The 25,043-nt window shown below is 41.7% G+C and overlaps 1 protein-coding gene across 6 annotated transcripts in view; it reads right to left on the bottom strand.

Annotated features, from left to right (window-relative positions):
- LARGE2 (LARGE xylosyl- and glucuronyltransferase 2) overlaps nucleotides 1-24,768 on the bottom strand; it is a 46,690-nt gene extending 21,922 nt beyond the window's left edge. For 2 of the 6 annotated variants that reach the window (XM_033928444.1, XM_033928450.1), the window contains exons 1-3: nucleotides 5,634-5,992; nucleotides 3,556-3,732; nucleotides 1,329-1,594 (exon numbers count right to left, since the gene is read on the bottom strand). In XM_033928444.1, coding sequence (XP_033784335.1) covers nucleotides 1,329-1,594; nucleotides 3,556-3,655 — 366 coding nt within the window. In that variant the 5' untranslated portion in view covers nucleotides 3,656-3,732; nucleotides 5,634-5,992. Of the gene's footprint in view, nucleotides 1-1,328; nucleotides 1,595-3,555; nucleotides 3,733-5,618; nucleotides 5,993-7,138; nucleotides 7,274-7,590; nucleotides 7,610-24,669 lie in introns of those variants that run through there. The other 4 variants (XM_033928445.1, XM_033928449.1, XM_033928448.1 and 1 more) reach the window with 4 other exon arrangements.
- Nucleotides 24,769-25,043: the final 275 nt, after the last annotated feature.

Below are 25,043 nucleotides of genomic sequence, written 5' to 3'. Positions count from 1 at the left end.
GCTTATGAATGAGCTCATTCCTATCACAGTATAAGCAAAACCCATATGGAGACACTAGCCCACGAGAGCCAGAATCTACCCTCCTGACCCAGGGGTACTTTTACCAGGACTGTGGGATACAGTATTATCACATGATTCAAAGACCGACCTGTATAAGCAGAATCTCCAATCAAGCCAGCGTCCACATTACCAAATTCAGGTGTGTGGAATAAAGATCTGTGCAGCCAAAGCCAACCCCAATGCAGCTTTTCACCAGAAAGCTGTGGGGGGGGGGGGTTGTTTTTTTTTTACAGAGGTCCGGCAACAGGACTAGGCAGGACAATTCTGATGCCTATTGAAAATATGTTGCAGTCACACACAAACTTAAAGAATTGCCACCTATTCTTATATCTGCTGGGAGGGTCAGCAAGTTTCAAACAGCGCAATTACCCAGCTAAAGGATTTCTGAAACTGCCCTGGGAGTTTAGAAGCATGATATTCAATTATGCATTTTCACAGGACTTGTTCTGGAAGAGGTGGTGTAGGGGTGATTAGAGAATGACACGGGGACAAAATTCATCATCATTCCCGTCCCTGCGGATAACCAAGGGAAACTATCTCCATGTCATTCTTTAAGGAGAGAGGGAAGAATCAGATTATGGACGGGCCCAGCCACTGACCTTCAAGCCTTGCATTGAAGAATGCTGGTGTAGAAGGACTGAGGTTGAGATAGACACTAAAGAATGACAATCTCGGGTATCTAGAGCTGATACTATGATGTCATAATGCTTTATTCCACCAATAAGAGCCAACCTCATCAGTGATGTTACAATGGCTTGACTGTCCTATACTTGGCTCACATAAGAATCAGAGTATAGATGGGCCGAGCCACCGACCCTCTAGCCTTGAATTGAAGAACGTTGGTGCAGAAGGACTGAGGTTGAGATAGACACTAAAGAATGACACGGGATGGTTTCCCGCGGTTATCCGCGGGGACGGTGATGAATTTTATCACCGTGTCATTCTCTAGTGCAGTGGTTCCCAACCCTGTCCTGGAGGACCACCAGGCCATTCAGGTTTTCAGGCTAGCCCTAATGAATATGCATGAGAGAGATTTGCATATAATGGAAGTGAGAGGCATGCAAATCTGCGCCATGCATATTCATTAGGGCTATCCTGAAAACCCGATTGGCCTGGTGGTCCTCCAGGACAGGGTTGGGAACCACTGCTCTAGTGGGTGATCGTGATGACTGAGTTTAATTAGCAAAGGCTGGGGAGGATTCTAGGGGCCTGACGTTAACTGAGACAGCGGACTGGAAGACTGCCTCCCACCATCTCCTAGTCCTCACCTCGCATTTAGGCACCGTGGGCTGCTTCACACACTCGTTCTGGTTAGCTCTCTCTTGCTCCGTGGCTTCCCCGTCCTCTATTAATGAGGCCCATTGCTCATTCGCTTGGCTGCTATCCACGCCTTTGCCCTGTGCCCGGCCAAGCTGAACCCACAGGTGCCTATTCTCGCTCTCTACCTTCCGCAGCCGCGCCTCCAAAGCCTCACGCTGCAGGTACCAAGTGGATGGGCCCTCCAGACACGGCTGCAGCAGCAGTGACTCGCCACCTGGTGAAAGCAGCAGAACGGAAAGAGTTACTTCAATTTCCTCGGCATACCCTCCACCTTGACTCATTAGGCAGACATCATACATGGCCCCCTCTGCTGAATCATTGAAGGGGATCTTTAGTTACGCTTTCTTTTATCTAACCCTCCTAGACCTAAGTGGTTTATAAAACTGCAAACATAATCATCATATAACCAACATATCTAAAACATCTTCAGTGAAGATCCTAGGTCAATCAAGAGAATGCCTAATATTCTGTTAGGTTCAGAAGGAATACAAGGGCAAAGTAACGCAGTAGCTTGGGTTAGTCTACTTTCAATGTTAATAAAAACAAAACGTGCAAAATAAGGTGGTACCTTCACATCAGATTAACTTGGTGCTACAAATAACCATCTTTCATAAGCCAAAGCCTCTTTCCTCAGGTCAGAACAGTATAAGCAAAAGATGATAATATCAGAATACATAAGTGAGAAATAAAAGCATTACAATGACAGTGCCAAGGGGGGGGGGGTGCGAAGGAGTAAAAGGAGAGATTTTACATACGCCGACAGGTTAAAAATGCTGGGGCTGTTCTCCCTAGAGAAGAGGAGACTTAGAGGGGACATGATAGAAACCTTCAAAATCCTTAAGGGCATAGAGAAAGTGAATAAGGATAGATTCTTCAAACTGTGGGGAGCCACAAGAACTAGGGGTCACTCGGAGAAATTGAAAGGGGACAGGTTTAGAACAAATGCTAGGAAGTTCTTTTTTACTCAGAGGGTGGTGGACATATGGAATGCGCTTCCGGAGGATGTGATAGGCCAGAACTCTGTACAGGGGTTCAAGGAGGGTTTAGATAGGTTCCTGGAGGATAGGGGGATTGAAGGGTACAGATATAACTTGAGGTAGGTTATAGAAGAGGACAGAAACCACTTCACAGGTCGCAGACCTGATGGGCCGCCGCGGGAGCGGACCGCTGGGCGAGATGGACCTCGGTCTGACCCAGTGGAGGCAACTTCTTATGTTCTTATGTTCTAGATGTTTGGGTGATTAGAATATGACAACACAGTAGAATTTTATCGTTTACAATTACATAAGAACATAAGACAAGCAAAACATTTGATTAAATTTTAACTTGATATACAACCAAAGTCTTGCAATATGAGTACATACAGTATACATATCATCACAACTGAGCCGATGGTTCTTCTCTCTCTGACGCTGCGGGAGTGTAGTGACTGTTCTAAATGAGCGAGGTCTTGCAATACAAGTACGTATTAAAGATTTTGGGTTATAAAATAAATCATCTGAGTTTCCATTACTTCCTTTGGGGAAATGCGCTTTGATATATGAGGGCTTTGGATTGCAAGCATGCTCCTGGAACGAATTATGCTCGCAAACCAAGGTTTGACTGTATACCGTAAAAGAAAAGAGCTCCACAAATGAGAGGAAGACCTAAATCATTCATTCAAAAGAGAAAAGAAAAAGGGGGAGAAGAAACAACCAAGAATGCTAAAATCAATGTTCAGTTATATCTCCACATACTCCCAAGTGCGCTAATAATTCCTTGAGTCCCCGCTGGATTGACATTAAAAGCCAATTCAAAATAATGTGATTTCAGTAGGATTTTTAAAATATTTTAAGGTCATTTCTGCTCGAATCATCTTGGACATGCTCCCAACTTCAATGTGGTTATGGCAAGGTTAGGAAACCAAATAGTACAGGCCTCTCCCCTTTCTGTCATCCCAGTGGATTGCATGATCCATCTTTGCTCGATATCTGTAGCACCTTGTCCTACTCTCTAGGCTCCAGTGGAACATCACTCGCACACCTGGGACGACAGGATTAGGCACAGAGCTCAGGCTACTGTTATGTTCCTTATACCTTAAGTATGCTGCCTTTTCAGGTGTAGTTAGCAAAATCTCTTAAAACAGCTCATTAAAAGCATGAAATGAAGAAATTCTTTTAACATTTTCCAACTCACATTCCAAATTGCTCACTAGCAGGTAGAGACATGTCAGCAAAATAGAAAGCGACACTGCAGCAATCAGGAGTTTCAGTTTCCTCCGGAGAGAGCAAAGCATGATGGGAAGGCCAGGTCAAAGGGCAGGAGGAGACCAGGTTGGAAGGCCCAGTCCACATGTATCCCACATCCTATTCCCTGCAAAAGAACAGTAACAGGAGTGTTTGAGGACAGAAGCTCTCGCCAACGGTCAACATAAGGAGGTCCTACACAAGCTCCAGGGACAGTAGAACACCTTTTTGTATGGGGGGAACACACCAATCTGTGGCCCTGCCCCTAAATTCCCTAATTGCTAATGCTGTTTTGCAAAATATTATTAGGGCCATGTCCCCAGAGGCCCACCCCATTCCGCTGTCTATGCCGTGCTCTCTCTCACATGTAGTATGTATGTATTATTCAGTTCAGAAAATGCGAAAGGAGCTATGTTGGAGACATGGGTCAAATGCTAAAGACAAGAACCAACTCACAAAAGCACCACAATAGACACAACAAAGCAAACCATTAACCCATTTGGAAAAATTGCTCCTGAGACAAACCGAGGTGATCCTCTTTGGGTGAGCATTTTTCAGGACATAAGAGCTGCCATAGTGGGACAGTCCAAACTCGCGGCCCGCTAGGTACTATTTTGAGGCCCTCGGTATGTTTATCATAATCACAAAAGTAAAATAAAACAATTTTTTGATCATACGTCTCTTTAGTTATAAATTACAATATTATTATTAAGAGTTAGCCAAAAGGAAAGATTTATAAACTATAAAGAGTTTTACCTCATGCAAAATTATCATTTCATTAATAAGACATTAACTATTTTTTTTCTGAAGCCCTTCAAGTACCTACAAATCCAAAATGTGACCCTGCAAAGGGTTTGAGTTTCAGACCACTGTTCTAGAGGACTGGTCCATTAGGAAATATTGGCCAAACAGACTCTGGTTTCTGTAGCTCATTCTTCTGGAGGTAAGCCTTAGGGAAGGGCCTTTTCTATGGCATCTGCTGGGTTTTCCAGATGACCCAGACTGGCCACTCTTGGGAGTGTGTGGCGCGGTGGTTGAAGCTACAGCCTCAGCACCCTGAGGTTGTGGGTTCAAATCCCGCGCTGCTCCTTGTGACCCTGGGCAAGTCACTTAATCCTCCATAGCCCCAGGTACGTTAGATAGATTGTGAGCCCACCGGGACAGAGAGGGAAAACGCTTGAGTACCTGATTGTAAAACCGCTTAGAAAACCTTGATAGGCGGTATATAAAATCCTAATAAACTTTAAAAAAAAACTTAACAGGATGCTTTAGTTTGACGGACCACTGGTCTGTCTCAGCATGGCACAGTTTTATCCCCCCCCCCCCATCAGAGAACAAGCACAACTCAAGAAGCAGTTACACAGTCTGACCATAATACACGCATGCTAGAACAGGGAGTAATGGGAGCACCCTACTTTTAAAGGGGGGTGTCACGTTTGTCTGTAGAAGCATTTGTACATCTAGGGGATAAAAGAAGCTTTCAGACCTCCTTCCCAACGATATCCAAACACCACAAAACCGAAAGAAAAGTTCAGCAGTCACACACATTCATAACACACGGCAACGGGCAGAGAAATGGGATTACACAGAGAAACAAACGTGTGTGTGCAGTGGCATCGCAAACATACATGTACACGCAATGAGGCACAAACAACACAGATTAACAGAGATATACATACACACATCGGTGGAGATACACACATCCACACAAAGACATAGAGGGACGGGGACAGTAAGGAACCCTCCCAACACACACAGAAGCAGAGACACAGGGACACACACACCCGAGCACATGCACAGAAAGGGACAGAGACACACCTGACATTTCAGAAACAGACCAAAGAGAGGGAGACAGACAAAGGGAGAACACAGACTGGGCCAACCAATGAAGGTAGCGAGAAAAGTGTGGGATAACTTTGAAGTTTCATGGCTCCCCGTCATTCTCTTCTTGGTTGGGCTGAGAATTTTTCAGTGGCCCCTCGTACACAGAGTGTGCCCACAGCTGGTGCTCACCCAGGGATCCTTTACCTTCCTTCCCCTGCAGGGAATCCGGGGCAACTGCCTTGTGCCAACTCTGAGTTCCCAAAGCCACTTTCTCAGGTGCCTCCAAGCGGGATCCTTTGTTAGGTTGTAACAATCAATCCTCTCACGAGTCCAACACTAGCTTCTTTCAAACATTCCAGTGTCCCGGGACGATGTCGTCACACGACACATTCTCCTGACTTTGGAAGCTGAATGGGGAGGCAGGGAGGGGAAAAGGTGGAACCCCTCCCCTGCCAGCCCCCACCTTGAATCGAATTTCACTTTTGGGCTGCGGAAGGACAGTGATTTCATGGGATTAGACTGCCCCTCTTCATCCCACCTCCCTCTCCTGGGAAGGCACCTTCCAGACCTCTCAGGAAATGTTTCACAGGAAATAAAAGAAAGGTAAAGTGAAGGGCAGACAGCAGACACAAGAACACTGGCAGAGCATGTGACCCAGTCAGCAGGTACAGACACACGGTACAAGACTTTGAAATTCGTTGTCAGAGAATGTGATGAAATCAGTTAACTTAGCAGGGTTTAAAAAAAGTTTGGATAATTTCCTAACGAAAGTCTGTAGGCCTTTATCGAGATGATTTGGGGAAATCCAGTACTTTTTCCACAGATAATTAGCATAAAATATGTTTTACTCCTTGCTTCTTGTGATCTGGGTTGACCACTGTTGGAAACAGGATATGAAGGACCTTTGGTCTGTCCCCGTACGGCAATTCTTATGTGAGCCAAGTATAAGATAATCCAGCCATTGTGACATCACTGATGAGGTTGGCTCTTGGGCATTGGTGGAATGAAGCATTATGACATCATAATCTCAGAATGTTACTACTCTTTGGGTTTCTGCCAGGTACTTGTGACCTTGTTTGGCCACTGTTAGAAACAGGATACTGGACTTGATGGACCTTCGGTCTGACCCAGTATGACAATTCTTATGTTCTTAAAGCAGAGAGACGGGCCCAACAGAAAACATGGCCTGGGCACAGAGCCTGAGATTCATGCAAGACGGGCACGAGCAAGGTCTTTCCAAGGAGAAAACCTCATGGGACCAAGACAAAGCATAAACTGAATACCAAGCACAGAACCCAACTCAAGCAGCCCAGTTACAAGCCAGCTACTACTCACTCCTCCTGCCAAAAAGCAAGCAGAGGCACCTTTACCAACAGGAGGACAAGGCAAGTGCCTACGGACAGCGCCCCACTATGAAATCACTTGTTCTATATCTTCAGCTGGGGCATCAGGCCTTCTTGTGTGAGGGGAGGAAGTGGGCCTAATGGCATCCGCAGATACATATTCGAGTCAGACAACAGTGGAAGACATCCTGGATGAACAGAAACACAAATCAGGCATCCCATCTGAGAAGGGATCCCATCTGAGAATGATCTAAACATTTTGCACAACTAAAGATGCAGAAGGAGGTTAAGTGACTTGCTGATGATGACAGTAGCAGGATTGGAGCCCGTCTCTAAGTATCATAAATCAGAGTCCTGCACATTTACCTGTACCGAACTGCCATACCAAAAAGGTGCAGAAACCTTTCTTCCAAAAGCCAGAGAACGGGGCTCCAGGCATGCACAGGCAGGAATGCCAGGTATGCAGGAGCAGATTTTGCTGTTTGTATCCCTAGGCTGTAAGCAGTTAACAGCCCCACACCCACTGCTTGCAAGCTCGGCTGTACTCGTATCCGCCCACCTGGAAGGAGTTCCACTAGTGGGGAGCAAGAGAAAGACAGCCCTAAAAAAAAAAAAAAAAAACACTTATCTTTTCCAACAGGTCTGTGGCGGTCGCAGAACGGATCAAGCAGCTGACTGGAGCAAGATGACTTTGCCTCTCTCAGTCTCTCTCTCTTTCTTATCTTATCTTTCTTTCTTCCATATCTTTTGTACAATGAATTGCCATTCTTTTCTCTTCTGGATTTTAATTTTAAAGGCCCGATAGCACAGTTACTTACCATAACAGGTGTTATCCAAGGACAGCAGGCAGATATTCTTAACTGATGGGTGACGGCACCGACGGAGCCCCAGTATGGACAATTTTAGAGTGATTGCACTCTAAGAACTTAGAAAGTTCTAGTTAGGCCGCACCGCGCATGCGCGAGTGCCTTCCCGCCCGACGGAGGCGCGCGGTCCCCAGTTTCTTAGTTTCTGCGGAGCTAAGAAGACGCGTTTTTTTCCAACGGCCGTTGAAAAATTTTCTCTTGCCTTCCCGCTCGCGTATTTTTTCCTTGATTTCTTTCTTTTTTCAGGTTCGCCCCGGCGGGGCCTGTTGTCACCATAGAAGCCTCCGCTTTCGATTTGGCAGAGGCCGTGTTTACTTTCATGCCCCCTCAGCGAGGATTCAAAAAGTGCCAACAGTGCGCGCGCCCCATGTCGATAAAAAAGGGCTCATTTTAATAACGTGCGCTAGCGTTTTTAGCGCGCGCTAAATGAAAAATACTAATGCAAGCTCTATGGAGGCGTTAGCGTCTAGCGCGCGGGGTAAAACCGCTAGCGCACCTTAGCAAAAGGAGCCCAAAATGATTACAGTAAATACGGAAAACCAGAAGGCACCGCTGAGCCAAAGGAATGGTACAGGATTTATCTAGATTTTCCCGCTGTATTGCATACTAAATTATTGTACAATATAAGGACCTGTGACCACGTTACACCACTCTTGAAGGAGCTTTTTTTTTTTTTTTCAACTTGAACTTTAAAATTTGAATGTTAAGACGAGAGGGCGGAGAGATCCAAGATGGCCGCATGCAAGGTTGTCTGAGCTACACTCTCCCTGAAGCTTCCTCGAATTCACTTACTTCGGTATTTTTTACTTGCCCAGAGCAATGCCGAAGAGGAGGGGATGTAGCGCTGCTGGAGCCTCGCAGCGCTCCAGAACAGCCGTCTTCGGCAACATCGAGGAGCTAGTGAGGAGAATGCAGGGCACGCCGATATCATCGGGGAGTCCCCTGCAAGAGACGCACGGTGGAGGCGAACCTGTGCCGTTCTCCATAGGGTTGGAGACATCGTTGAGCCCCGATGTGAGAGCACCTCCCCCACGCCCTCAGTCCACCAGTTCCACGCGAGCGGAGGTACTTCCGGAAGTCGGAGTTCACCTCCTGCCGGATTCCTTGCCAGAGCAGAGGAACCTGAGCGTGAAGACTGAGGAGGAAGCGGAGGGGGACAAACGAACTCGACAGGACGTTCGACGAGATATGTTGCCAGAGGGTGAGCTAACTCAATTAAAATTACACTCTGTTCAAATTGAGAAGCCCCAGGAGGTAACATTGGATTCTCTGTGGGATCTTGTAGCTAATTTGGCAAGATCTATAAATCCGCAATTACAACAACTGGAAAGGAAATTTAATGATCATGAAACTGAGATTAAAAATTTAAAGATTGAAATTGAGGACTCTAAGACTTCAGTACAGAATGTCCACCAAGAATTAAAAGTCTCCAAGCAAATCACTGAGACATTAATTAAGGACAATATTAACTTAAGACGAGAGGGCATTTTATTCAGGAGTTCCAGATTATTTACAGGCCCTTCTTATATCTTACTAGCCATCTAGGCTTCTATGATCACTACAGCAGAACTTGTTGGTGGTTTCCCACCACACTAAAGTGTAGCTGGACTTTTCACATCAAAACGCACTCTTATTAAGGTGTGCTAACCGATTTAGTGCATGCTAAAGATTAGGAAACTCTGCAAGGAGAGGGCCTAGGATGAAGTTCAGAGGTGATAGGCTCCGGCGTAATCTGAGGACATACTTTTTTACAGAAAGGGTGGTCGATGCATGGAACAATCTCCCGGAAGAGGTGGTGGAGACAGAGACTGTGTCTGAATTCAAAAGGGCCTGGGATAGGCACATAGGATCTCTCGGAGAGAGAAAGAGAGAATGGTTGGTTACTGCAGATGGGCAGACTGGATGGGCCATTTGGCCTTTATCTGCCATCATGTTTCTATGTTTCTTTAATAGTTCTATGATATCACAAAGCAGCTGTAAAGAGTCTTAGCCTGTAGGGAGAGGAGATGCAAATGTTAAGAGCCTTAGCCAATAGGCAGAGGAGGAGATATTGGATGCTGCTGGATGGGCCATTTGGCCTTTATCTGCCGTCATGTTACAATGTTTCTATAACCATAAAGTTCTATGACATCACAATGCAGCTGTAAAGAGCCTTAGCCTATAGGAAGAGGAGATTCAAATATTAAGAGCCTTAGCCAATAGGGAGAGGAGGAGAGATAGTGAATGCTGCAGATGGGCCCTTTGGCCTTTATCTGCCGTCATATTTATATATGTTTATAAATGCTAAGGCATCCATTATATTATATGAGCACCTCAGCGTTTAGCGGTTAATGCACCTTAATAAAAGGAGTCCTTGAATTATTTAGCTCTCACTTTGTGGAACTCTCTTCCCCTGCAACTTGAGTAGATTGTAAGCTCTACTGAGCAGGGACTGTGTTTTGAATGTTCTAATATACCGTGCTGCATATGTCTAGCAGTGCTACAAAAATAAGTAGCAGTGATAGAATCTTCTTATAAACATTTTAAGATAGGGTTTAAAGAATGCTTTTAGCTGAATTATTATTTTACGGTCTTATTTTCCCTCCCTAATGTGTGCTATTAACTCATTGTTTATTGGGTGAACATTGTTGTACAATTACTGTCATTTCCCTAATAAACGCACACATCACTTGTTTTACATTTGTTGTTACAGCTAGTGTGTCATTTTTAATGGAATTTGTTCGGCTATAATTGAATGCATTAAACTGCTTTGATATGGTTATGAAAGACGGTAAATCAAACCAATCACAATAAATGCATCAATAAACCACCAATATATAGGTAAACAGCGACAGATAAATTCCATATATCCCATCTTGTCTGCTCATCCAGACCAATCCCTTCCTCCCCCTCAGAGTCCTCTGTGCTTGTACCATCCTTTTTTGCATTCAAATATAGTATTTATCTCCACCGTCTCCACTGAGCTCATTTTTATTACACAGACTCCTCCCTGTCCTTGTGGATAACCACAGGAAACCGTCCCGTGTCATTCTTTAGTGTCCATCTCAACCTCAGTCCTTCTACACCAGCATTCTTCAATGCAAGGCTTGAGGGTCAGTGGCTGGGCCCATTCATACTCTGATTCTTATGTGAGTCAAGTATAGGACAATGAAGCCATTGTGACATCACTAATGAGGTTGGCTCTTAGGCACTGGTGGAATGAGACATTATGACATCACTATCTGCTCTGGATATCTGAGACTGTCATTCTTTAGTGTCTATCTCAACCTCAGTCCTTCTACACCAGCATCCTTCAATGCAAGGCTTGAGGGTCAGTGGTTGGGCCCATTCAAGAGATTCTTATGTGAGCCAAGTATAGGACAGTCAAGCCATTGTGACATCATGGAAGAGATTGGCTCTTATTGGTGGAATAAAGCATTATGACATCACATTATCAGCTCTGGATACCACAGAGTGTCATTCTTTAGTGTCTATCTCAACCTTAGTCCTTCTATTCCAGCATTCTTCAATGACACTGGGATGGGATGGTTTCCTGAAGTTAACTGTGGGGACAGGGACAAATTCTGTCCCTGTGTCATTTTCTAAGAGGTAAGGCTTATCGTGGTAAATTTACCTCTCAGTGCACACACACCATGCACTAAAAATATTTGTATTAATTTTCACTAAGGAGGTATATTTGGGGGTGGAGAATGGGCCCGACAGCGCTATTCAGTTAACAAGTGAGGCATTGCCGCACGCTAATTGATAAGCACAGGGTTAGCATATATAAAAAAAGATGTTGGTAAGGGCTCGCACATTAATTGTGAAAATGGAAAAAAAAGTCAGCCATTTTCTGGCCATGGCACAAGTGGCCTTTAGCGTGTGGGAGAGACGCACATAAGGCTTTAGTAAAAAGACCCCTACAACGGGAACTCATTGACTCAATTTTGAGTTGGACTCATAGTATGAAAACCGGCCATTCTTAACATTCTATTCTTATATTTTGCTTTCCCCCCCCCCCCCCAGTGGATTTCAAGACAAATTATGTACGAAGAAGTTCCCATCGAGAGAATTACAAAAAAAAAAAAATGTATTACTTAGAAAATGAATTTTCAATCTGCGACTTTAGTCATGTTTTCCCAGAGATGGTCACATGCATTTGCGCTGAGACAAAAAGACAGGGGTTAATAAAACAGATAGAGTATGGTACGTAGAGAGAAAGACTACGGAAACTGGAACAGAAGTCACTCACTCATCTCCTTTTGCAGCCTTCTGGAAAGATGCTCAAGTTTCAAGTTTATTTTTGACTTGTTGGATCGCTTAATTTAATTTGCTAAGCGATTTACAGATAAAAATATATATAATAGATTAATTAAAATTAGATACATTATCATAAAAACTAATAAATAAAATCATACAGACTAACGGACACATAAGGAGAGAATGGGTAGAACTACAATTGTATATATTAAAAGAACATTAATGGAGGAGGGTGGAGGACAGGCAGAGGCTTGCAGGAGCAGCACTCTCTGCCCTGGCTTGGGTGAAGCATGGTAACCTAAATAAAAGGTTCTATGGCTCTCACAGCCTCTGGCACTCTCCATGCACTACCTGTGGTGAATTCGTCTGAGCAGCTCCAGGTCCTCAATGTGTTCACAAAGCATAGTCATCATAGTGATCCATCCTAGCTTCCCTGTAAGGTCTTCTCCTCTCTCTTGGGTAAGCGGGAAAGGCAGGCGGCTCTCATATTTATTGCTGACCTCAACAAATGATCACTGTGAGAGAGCAGAGGGGAAAACTGCTGGCAGCCAGCTGCTGATCTGAGCAACGAGGGGAAAAAAAACAAAAAAAAACCAACCCGTGGAAAAGTTCCACCTGCCACCGGCACAAATCTTTCTGTGCGACCTCCCCCCCACCAGCCTTAAGCTCTTCTAAACGTCACTGATGGGATCAGAAAGGGGAGACTTCTGTTGACTCTTCAGGAGAATATTTCTCCCACACAACGTAGTACCCTGTAGATACCTTCACTATTCCATTACTGAAAGAACCCATATGCACAGCTCTGTCAATAGCACGGGAATGGGTACCCACAGTTAACCATGTGGCGGGGACGGAGACAGGTAGAGTCCAAGATGAGGGGGACAAACATTTTCCCCCATCTCATTCTCTAAAGGCTGTTCCAACTAGATGGAACAGTGTCTATAAAATGCTAGTATCAATTTGCTAAAAAAACAAACTTAATACGTCTTAGCCAACTGGCAACTGTCACCCTGCAACCTCATTAATAATAATAATAATAATAATTGTATTTTTATATGCCGCCTAAACAAAAAATGGTTCTAGGCAGTTTACAACAAATAAGCACAAGTCATACAATGGAGAGTAATTTTAAAAGGAAAAAAAACAATTCAAAACAAAATACAATAAATAAGAATTGGTCCTACAGTAGAAAATATGATTTAAAAGAAGATACATTGCATGACGGAAGCATAGAATTATTAAACGAAACAACCAGTTAGGAAACAAATTTTTCAAACAGTTGGGTCTTCAATAGTTTTCTAAAATCAAGATAAGAAGAGGATCCTAGCATAATTTTACCGAACCAATCATTCAATTTGGCAGCTTGAAAAGAAAGAGTTCTCTCCAGAAATCTTTTGTAACGACATAGTTTAGCGGAAGGAAATGTAAACAGACAAACTCTGCGTCTGACCCTATTCGGGTGGTTCAAAGAAAAATGGAAAGCAAGGTATCCAGGTGACAAAACCAAAAATTGATTTGTAACAAATGCAGCCAAACTTCAACAAAACTCTGGCCTCAATCGGCAGCCAGTGGAGTTTCAAATAATATGGTGTAATATGCTCCCATTTTTTCAACCCAAAGATTTGTTTCTATATTAATACCTTTCAAGTATTGAAATGTCTGTATCATATCTCCCCTGTCCCTCCTCTCCTCTATAAATATTAAAATAAATAAAGATAAATTTATCCATTGCTTGCCAATGCCTCCCAGTTCCCATAATATAACAATCGGCTTATATACCGCAGGACCGTAAAGTTCTATGCGGTTAACAAAATATTACAAAACACAGTTGAATAGAAAGAAAATTAAATGACCAGATGATTTTTAAAAACCCAAACAAAATAAATTTCTAAAATTATGACATCCATGTGTATGCAAACTTAATTACCCAAATATTTAGAGAACAAATATGCTTTTAGATGTCTCCTAAATTCCACATAGAAATTGGAGGGCATGATCAAATGTTCCAAACCCGTGCCCCATAATGCCTCCCAATATGACAAAAGGTGTTGATGGTATTTTTTATGTTCAAATCTGTTTTATTAGGCAGAAAAACAAAATTTCTGTGTTTATTAAGAACATAAGAAGTTGCCTCCGCTGAGGCAGACCAGAGGTCCATCTCGCCCGGCGGCCCATCAGGCCTATTGCCTGAGCAGTGGTCCCTGACTATTTCTATAACCTACCTCTACTCCTATCCCTGTAACCTACCTCTACTCCTAGCTGTACCCCTCAATCCCTTTGTCCTCTAGGAACCTATCCAAACCTTCTTTGAAGCCCTGTAACATGCTCCTGCCTATCACAGCCTCCGGAAGCGCATTCCATGTATCCACCACCCTCTGGGTGAAAAAGAACTTAGTCGCAAAGAAAAAAAGGTCAACTAGATATTTGGGAGTAAGACCAAACAGAACCTTAAAACAAAAGCAACCACATTTAAACTTCACACGGGCTTCCATCAGCAACCAATGTAGCTTCCGATAAGACGGTGTTATAGGGTCATATTTCTTTACCCCAAAATTAACCTGACCGTCTGCAGCACTCTTGAGTTGACCCTTTACACTATTCACTTTAATACAGCCGTAGACATAACTGCCAGAGCAGAAACCCATATCCTGAAACCAGAAATGCCCACAAAGCCTGTGTTTGGAGGCCTCTGGCATCTTTCTCAGAACTACATCCGTCCAAAGGCTTGTGAACCTCCATACATTGTAGGCTTAAATCCTTAATGAGCAGGAAAAGGAAATCTTAAAGGAGTGAAAAGAACACAGTCAGGATTGAGATGGGTGTAAATCAGCCAACCTCCGCCCTACCCCCACTCCCTGTTCCGGAGGTGCCTTCTCTTTGTACCTGGTAATTGGGGATATCAAATACAAAGGCCATTTTTTTTTTCTGGCTCCCTTCTCTGTTGTGTCTTTGTTTTTCCACCACTTTCTCTTCAGCCTCAGCTTTCGCTCGTGATGCGTGTAATCTCGGCAATCCAACATTTCATAACCTCCATCTCCGTTTCCTGTCCCTGAATAAGTCTGAGGTTCTTATTAGCAGAAAATCCTATTACTGTATTAGGTAATTGCTTTTTTCTTGACTCTATCCTAAACACATTTCCAATCTCTTATTTTTCTTCTCCTAGATAAACACATCTCTTTTCTATGTCCTCCTAAAGTCCAAAATCTCTCATCTTCAATTTGTACAGGATAGGCCCAGATTAAACACAAACAATACAGGAAACTGCCTAGGGCACCAGACTTGGGGGGGAATGAAATGTGGCCTTCTCCCAGATACCTTAGGGCCACGCGATATCATTTTGGCCCAACATTAGCTCAGATTTCCATCCCCCAGAACACCCCCAAAATAGCCAGTTTTGAGATAGGACCTGCTAACCAGACATCTTCAACAGCATGAAACAGTTAAGTGGTTGGCCCCATTTGGGTGATTTTTTTTCCATTTTATATTTACACATTTTAATTATTGCAATGCACCAACCGAGAGAATACAATTTTTTCTTAAAAAGGGGAAAAATTTTATTCTAGAGGAAAACACCAAGGGGCTCATAATCAAAACAAAAATATGTCTAAAAACCCGCCAAATAGGCACTTAGACGACCTAAAAGACAGGTCCGTCCAAGTGCCGATAATCGAAATGGGTTTTTAGATGTATCCAGAGGCTTTTTAGGTCTCTGAATCACGCTGTATGCTTAGAGCATTTAAGGCGTGGTATCTTTACTCCGGGAAGGGGTAAAACACGGACCTCGTGGATCTGAAGTTGCACGTCCTTAAAAATCTGAGGTCTGTGTCCATACCACTCATAGTTTCTGTCTCTGACAGACCTCTAAGACATTTTAGCCCTGACGGATCCATCTCAGCATAGGGAGGGAAAAGTATTAGGATCCGTCAGCGCTAAAATGCCATAGAGGTCTGTCAGAGACAGAAACTACGAGTGGCACGGACACGGACCTCAGATTTTTAAGGACGTGCAGTTTTAGATCCGTCAGGTCCGTGAGGTCCGCGTTTTACCCTTTCCCCTTTACTCTTCTTCCTTTATCTTGGAACGTTTACAGATTCTCCTTTGCAAGAGGTAATCAACAATTTAAATTATCTCTTCCTTCCATGAAAGGGATTAAAGGAGTCAAGATTTTTAGTCAATCTCTGATTTTTAAGTTTTCTCAACTTTGAAATGATCTTCCACTCCTTTTAAGGAGTTCTGGTTCATTTCAACTTTTTCGTAAATCTTTAAAAACCATTTTATTTGCTAAACACTTTGAAAATTAATCTCCCGAAACTTAGTCTTATTCTTTATGGTTTTTATTTGTTAAGTTAACTATTGTAAACCGAGTCGAGCTTTCTTGGAATGATGTCTCGGTATATAAAGCCAAGCCTTAGATTAGATTAGATATCACAAGAATACATTGAAATTTAAGCAAATATAATTTTCAGTGATTAAAAAACGACTAAGGTTTTTGACCAATGATATTATCCAATAAACCCTAAAATATAGATGTCTTTCAATTGACTTGACATCTGAATTTCTTTGCAGTTTTTTTACTCTGTTGGAAAAACTGCATTTCACAACACTTAGGTTTTCATATCTATGCACGTTCCTTTGGATTTTTGATTTTGAACATAATATTGACATGTTCAATTGATAAATATAGGTGTTTAAACACATGCAAAATTCGGACACAACCAATTTATGAATGCGATGTTTTGGGTTTTTTTTGTAATCTTTTTTTTTTTTAAATTTATCATTTTATAATTATTTATCAAGTATAAACTTGTACAGAAAGTAAAATTTAAGTTGAGGATATATAACCATATACATCATATATATCGTATTTAAATCAAGAATATAAAAAATAATACATATCCATATTTTCCAATTAGAATCAAGAACTACATTAAATTACTTAAATTTTAAACTCAAGTCCACAATTAGAAGATCTAGATGTAACAAGGGTGATTTAATAACAAAAAAAAACTAGAAGAATGCTACAACTAAGCTGTACTCAAGGTTCCCCCCTCCAAAAAAAAAAACAAAAAACCAACATTTAATCTAGGGCTAGATCTTATCTTTTTTCTTTTTCCAGGCGAGACAATGACAGAAAGGCCGTCAGCTGGAGAGGCTCAAAGAAAACATATTTCTGAGAAGAAGAATACATTATAAATTGTAATCTTTATTAATTTTTCCAAAACGAATACAAAGTACCAGGAATTATAGGATTAAATTTAGAGCGGGGTGGATGTTAGCGGTTACGCATGGATCCCTGACGAAGCGGATGCGAAACATGTCGGGTCCTACCGCTATATTATTCGATAAGATAAGTACATACTTAAGTAATACAGGGTCCTACTGCTGTATTACTCGATAAGATAAGTACATACTTAAGTACATAAGAACATAAGAAGCGCCATCTCCGGATCAGACCTTCGGTCCATCAAGTCCGGCGATCCGCACACGCGGAGGCCCTGCCAGGTATACACCTGGCTTATTTTATAGCCAACCATATCTTTATATGCCTCTCTCAAGGAGATATGCATCTAGTTTGCTTTTGAAGCCTAGGACTGTCGATTCCGCAATAATCTCCCCTGGGAGAGTATTCCAGATGTCAACCACTCTCTGTGTGAAGCAGAACTTCCTGATATTAGTCCTGAACTTGCCCCCCCTTAGCTTCATTTCATGTCCTCTTGTCCGTGTCAAATTGGACAATGTAAATAGTTTTTTCTGCTCTATTTTGTCGATTCCTTTCAGTATTTTGAAGGTTTCGATCATATCCCCACGCAGTCTCCTCTTCTCAAGGGAGAACAATCCCAGTGTTTTAAGTCGATCCTCATATTCCAGTTTCTCCATACCCTTCACTAGTTTAGTTTAGTTAAAAAATTTTATTAAATATATCAAAAATTGGGACCAGTGAGGAGATATACACCCAAGAGCTCCCCGTTTAGAATTTTACTAATAACGGTTGGAGGCGGGTGGTTCTGAGGTCCATTAAAAATCATTATGTATATCTGAAGTGAAAGAAGAACCAATAGAACACATAAAGGTGTATTCTTGATGACGGATGTTGAAGAGAGACAGGAATTATACAGACATTAATAATCAAAATAAGCACTTATATCCAATAAATAACAATGCAGAAGAAAAATATCCCTCCCCTCCCATCCAACATATTTAATCAAAGAATAAACCAAAAATCCCCCCACCCACCCACCCTGTCCTGGATGTGTATAAAAATAAACAAAAATTAAAACAAAAGACAACTATAATGAACTAACAAAGGATGTCAAGGGGCCCCAAACCAATTTAAATAAATTGCTATGCCCCAACATATCAGCATTCATCTTTTCATAGCTGTAGCCCAAACATAAACTTGCCCACCAAAAAGGAAAATTACGGCAGTCGCAATTTTTCCAATTGCGAGTTACCATTTGCATGGTCATAATTTGGAAAAGCCTGCATTTGTAGCGGTCCATGGGGGGCCAATTTATGCATGCAATTTAATTAAGTAATAAGCCAATCAGCACCAAGGATTAAGTGCCATCAATTATTGGAGGCAATTAGCAACAACTTAAAAACACACCGCAGTCACACTACCCCCTCCCTGTCCCCTCCCCCCATCCCATTCTGAGAGACCAGAGGCAACTGCAAAAACACCCTCCATAAGGCCAGGTATGCCAGCACCTCTTGGACAGTTCTGCAGTGTCATGTTGTATATTCTTTTATTGGTGCGACTTGTTATTCTCTTTCCCTGATTGCCATCTCCCTGCATTAATTGGAACTGAAGATATCTCTGTCACCTCCCAGGCCCCCAACTGGGGTATCTTCTCCTGGCATGCTATTTTCAGTGGGGAGGGTGCTTTCTGTTGATGGATCCACTGCATTTTCTTCTCTTAGCCAACATAGGAATTCTTTAGCCTTGCTCCACCCACTTGCCAGCATTCAGAAACAGCTCACTAGTGGAAGTGGACAAGTATATTTTCAAAAAGCCTGTGACAGTCCCTGATTGATCTAGCCTCCATTACAGAGAGATGTACTTCCTGCCGGTTTGCATAAAACCCATTGCTGAACAGATTCACTGCCCTCCCAATTCCTGTACGGTATTATGAGACACAGTTTACAGTTCCCATGGACTTCCTCCAAATCGTTCCATATACCACTGTGCATCTCATCCCTTTTCAAAATTGAGGAGCTCTATTTTTTTTTTTAAGTTTCCCCTCAAATATAAGTTTTTCCATATCCTGAACGATCTTGGTTGTTTTCCTTGTACCTTGTCTTACTCTATTACTTTAGGAGATGGAATGAGCAGATGGTGTGTTCACAACTTGAATGCAATGTATTTGTATGACAATATTTTTTCTCTGTTTAAATCCTGGCTTAATTTTTAACATTAGCCATCCTGACCACTGATGCATATCCTGCCAAGTGTTTTCAGTGAACAAAGGCATTACTACTAACCCCAGGGGACCAGCATTAAGAACTCAGAGGAAGCAATTATTTGAAAGCACAGGAAGAAAACAAATGGGACACAGGTAATCATCTAATACCCCCCCCTTTACAAATCCTGGGCAATTCTGAGAGGCTCCCATGTTCCTATGGGAATCAGAAGCATAAAAAAGTGATTTTTCAAGGACCTACACCCTGTGCCAGATGGTGGCCCAGTCCATGAAAGCAAAGACCTAAGACCCAGGGGACAGGAGCAATGCTCACTCAGGGGAGAGAAAGAGCCTTCAAAGTCATCCCCTCCATAAATCCCATCTCTTCTGTAGTAGGAGGACTTGATCTTCCTTTAATGAACCTTTGATTTTAACACAAGGAGGGGCAAGGTGGATGAAGCCAGGGCAAAGGCATTGCATGCCTGTGCAGAGATGGTTTCGTTGTTACTGTACTGAAAATCTTTTTTTCGTAAGGGGATAGGCAAAATGGAAATGGAGTTATGTGTGTAAAACTGTTCTCCTGCAGGCCATTACAAATTCCAGAGGCAGGCTGGAGCAAAGGACAGCAACAGGACAAGCATCAAATCTCCTCAATCCAAAACCCATCTTTGGAGCTCTATGTGTGCTACCTAATCACATGCCAAAACAAGAAAAAACTTTGCAAACTCGGCTCTTTCTAGCAAGTCTCCAGAAAATAGTCAACTACTATCTGAAGAGAACAGCCCAGTCATTTAAGGCTGAACTATCAGACAAGATCAGTTGGGCAGGGAAATGGAGATAAGGGATAGACAGAGGGATGGACAGACCCTTACATTCCTAAGCATGGTTTTCAACCATTAGGTACAATATTGAAAACAAAAGATATGATGTGGAACTTGTGGGTTTTCCTTCCCCCCCCCCCAAAAAAAAAAATAGTACTGTATCTTGTATTTTTGTTTTTATTTATAATTTTTTTTACAATACAGTCCATACAGAACAGTAAACAATAAGGATAAACAAAATCAAAAAATATCCCAAGCTAAACTATCATTAGTGCAATATTTCACTTTGACTCTCGTAGACTTAAGAATTGTTGCAAGTGCATTGGATCCCAAAATATAAACTGTTTTTCCTGCAATTTAACAATACAATTGCAAGGAAATTTTAAAAAGAAATTTGCATCCAGAGCTAACACCCGAGATTTTAACTGAAGAAACTCTTTCCTTCCATACTGGATGGCTCTGGAAACATTAACCCTATGTCACCACAAAACTTCATCGATCTGTTTTTAAAATATAATCTCATTAACAAATTTTTATCCAATTCACTAAGACAAGAGATCAGGAGAGTAGACCTTGTTATAATATCTTGGGAATCCTCCAGAAAGTGTGTTAGATCGATATCAGTAGATATCAACAGGGGGTTCCCTGGTCAGATGTTACCTTTTTCTTTTGTGGAATATGATAATTTGATATATGAAAAGTCTCCGCATTTGTTAAACCCAAGACCTCCTTGAAATATTTTCTAAGAAGAATTTCGGCTGATATTAGGTGGGTCTTAGGAAAATTAACAAAATGGAGATTTTTTGATCGTGATATAGTTCCCATAAATTCTAACTTAGAGTGGATAACACATAGAAACATGACAGCAGATAAAGGCCAAATGGCTCATCTAAACTGCCCATCCACAGTAACCAGCAATGTGGAGACCTGTAATTCAGTTGATGTTAACCTCTTGTCCAGTGATACTAGGTTAGAATCAACATTCTCCGAGTTCCTTGTTTTTAAAATATTTTGCTATATCATCAAGCAAATAAATTAGAAATATCATTTTGTTTGGAACATTTCCTATATTTTCTCCCACTTGTTTTCAAAATGAAATGGGATTTTTAAAATTTTGGTTTTCATTTTGATGTGAAACCACTGCCAAAGGAGCAGGTAACAAGTGCGTACCCTATTCTCATTCAATATGTTCATATGTTCTTTGCCTCGTAATCAGATTCTTTATTCCTCTTTCTTTTCAACATTACTCTTTATCTATGTGCCTCCTAGCGCCAGTTCCAGTTATACGGGGAAGTCGAATTCACCAAAATCCTCATCGCCAAAGATCATACCCAATTCCCAAGGTAAGATATCTTACCCCGATTCAGTTAGCTAACAAGATTGTTACCAATACTGCTTCTCCTCTTTCTGTTGGATTAATTAATGTATGTTCTATTCGTAATATACATCATTTAGAGAAAGATTTAATTCTATCGAAAAACTTTGACTTACCATGTCTTACAGAAACCTGGCTTCTACCTAACGAACAAGCATACCTAACTTAAGCATGTCCTCCAGGATACCTCTCACTTGAAACTTCCCATATTTCAAAAAATTTAAAAATTACATCTCAACCAACTACTCTACCACCCCTATTGAAACACTTAATTTTAGTATCTTGGGTCAGACAATTACATCTGTTTCGATATCAGCCATGCCATGGACTGATCACTCATTAATATATTTCTACCTACCACATCAGGAAAAACGCAAGACTAAGCAGCACTGCATTAGAAAGACCAGAGATCTTAAAAAAATTCACATCGACTACACGACATTGGTATTACCAATGTCGCCTTACAATGGTTCAAGATAGAACCTATAAACTGAAACTACAAGATCAATATACAAAGACCTACATGTTGCCATGTGGTGTACTTCACGGGTCAATCTTAGCCTGCATTCTATTTAAAATCTTTATGTCTCTGTTACTTACAATTGCACAATCCAATATTTTTTACGCAGATGACATCCAACTTCTTCACCCAACTGATATTGCAAACACTGAAGAGATATAGGATATTAATTAAAAAAAACTTGAACAGATCTCCTCGTGGCTCTATACAAACCACCTTTCTCTTAACCCTCAAAAATCTAAAGCATTACTATTCACTACAAAGGTAGAACAAACGCTTCCTTCTCCATTAATACTATCAAAAGTTCCTATTCACCAACACTAAAGATTTGCGGAGTTATTTTGGACTCAAACTACGTCTCATTCATTCTATATCTCACCTCATGCTCCCACTAGCTATAAACATACTTGTTCATTCTTTAGTAATCAGCACTTTAGATTACTGCAACTCTCTATTTTATGGATCGAGACAAAAAGATTTGCGATGTCTCCAATTTGTACAAAATACCGCGATTAAATTAATAGGAAAAAAGAAATTTGATCATGTAACACCATTGCTGAAATCGGTGCATTAGCTACCAATAAAACATTGTTTAATATATAAAATCATGCTTTTAGTTTTTAAAACACGCTATAATCAATCGCCACCATATTTGGACAAATACCTAACACCTTGTTTGACCTCAAAGCAAAATCTTTTAGTAATTCCATCAATTAGACAAATAGTTTACTCATTTACTAGAGATTATTCTTTTGCAGTTACTGGTCCTCAACTTTGGAATGCTCTTCCAAATCACATTCGAATAGAACAAAATCTTGAATGCTTTAAAACATTACTGAAAACTTTCCTGTTCATACATGTATATAACCAATGAAATCTTAAGGTTACAGGAGATGGCTCAGACTTTGATCAATGAAATAACAAGCATATAATCAGTTTTCATTTATAATTTTATTTTCTTTCTTTTTTCTTCTTTCTTTTACTACTGAAATTGTAGTTCTATCTTTAATTATTTTTTTATATATAGTGATTTTATGTAAACCTCATAGATGTTTTCTGATTGCAGTATATCACATGTACAATAAACTTGAAAAACTTGGAAGGGTCCTTTTACAAGAGAGTAATAAGCCCTTAACACACGGATAGTATGCACCAAAAGGCTTTTGCAAAAAAAGAAAAACAAACCAACATGTTAAAGCATTTCACAGTAATTTGCTTGCCACTGTGCGTGTGTTTTGTAAAAAAAATAATAATAATAATAAAATTTCTAGGTGTTGTGTCATGAATATGGAAACGTTATCCAGATAACTGGATAATGCAGAATTAACACTGGAGCACTCAGACTTTCCTAAATAGATGGTAGGAACTAATACTATTATTATTTCTATAGCGCTACCAGACGTATTCAGTATTATACAGACTCACAAAGAAGGCAGTCCCTGCTCAAAAGAGCTTACAATCTAAACAGACAAGACAGACAAGCAGGATACCATGGATACAGTTATGGGGAACGGTTAATCTGCTGACTAGGTTGGTGAGCAGTGGGGAGTAGGGTTATGGATTGAAGGCTATATCAAAAAGGTGAGTTTTCAGTCTGCTTTTAAACAAGGGAAGGGGCTTGGTGGACAAACTCGGGTAATTTATTCCAGGCATTGGAGGCAGCTAGATGAAAGGAACAAAGTCTGCAATTGGCAGTGGAGGAGAAGGGTAGAGCTAAGAGCAGCTTATCTGAGGAACGGAGTTCTCTGGGAGGTGTATAAGGAGAGAGGAGAGAAACTGAGGGGCAGCAGAATGAATACGCTTGTAGGTCAGCAATAGGAGCTTGAACTGTATGCGAAGGCAGATAGGGAGCCAGTGAAGTGATTTAAGGAGAGGGGCGACATGAGTGTACAGAGGTTGGTAGAAGGTGTAGCGAGGTTGGTAAAGAAAGGTGGTCCGATTGTATTTTATTTATTAAAAGTCCCATGTGCTAATGAAAAAATAGTGGACTTAAAAAAAAAAAAAGAAAACTTAATTTACTGCCCCATAAAAAAAAGGCTTAGGTGTCCTTTTATCAAGCCGTGCTAGCGGGGTTAGCGCGTCGGACATTTCAGCAAGCGCTAATCCCCGCGGCTGGCTATAAAGCTAACGCCTGCTCAATGCAGGCGTTAGCGGCTAGCGCGGCAGGCGGTTTAATGCCCGGTATTACGCACATTAAACCCCTACCGCAGCTTGATAAAAGGACCCCTTAGTGCATGGGAAAGTCCCATATTTAAACACATTTCAGTATAAGAGCTCCTAAGTTTGCTTAATACTCTTGAATGCATGCCATCTGGCTCAGCTCCCTTGCCTGCTCTCAGTTTTGCTAGCTCCATCTTCTTTTGTAAGCCAACAGATCCACCTCAAATGGGAAAGGCTGTGCCAATGCTAGTTTTACTCCAATGCATCCATGCACATACAGTTCCTATTTGTCTAAGACATACAGATTTATACTGTAATTCCATGGCTAAATAGGGGGGGGAGGAAAGACTAGTACTTGTTTAACAATTCCCTACCAGCCCCAGGTATAAACCTGTCTCCACCAGTCTCCAAATATAAATCACCCTCTCCCAGCCTCAAACTGCTCCCAGTACCTCCCTCCCTCCACCGTACTAGCCTCAGCATCTGACTAGAGAAGGGGGGGGGGACAGATCATACCTGCAAGCTACTGCACATAAGAGCTCCCTGTTATCTCAATCTAGGACCAGGAGTGCAATCACACCTCAGCCTATCAACCTTATCAGTACTCGATTAATTTCATCTCAGCCCTCCCATCCACCAACTAGGCTATCGATTGCTCTAGGCTAGGACTTAAGTTACGCAGATAAACCCAAGTCTACGTAGCCTTGCTGCAAAAGATGACGTGTACATTCAGGCTGCGGCTTTAAATGATCGGGAGGTCCGATTGAGAGGGGGAGGTGCCGGGGTGGGGCGTCTGCGGCCTTTTCACAAACTGCAGTGAAAAGACTTTTTTTGGAAGCCAGAATCAATGTTAATACCAATTGTGATTGGAAATCTCGGAGCAGCACTAA

Source organism: Geotrypetes seraphini, chromosome 19 (assembly GCF_902459505.1).
Source record: "Geotrypetes seraphini chromosome 19, aGeoSer1.1, whole genome shotgun sequence".
Classification (NCBI taxonomy): domain Eukaryota; kingdom Metazoa; phylum Chordata; class Amphibia; order Gymnophiona; family Dermophiidae; genus Geotrypetes; species Geotrypetes seraphini.
This window is presented reverse-complemented; position numbering and strand designations above follow the sequence as displayed.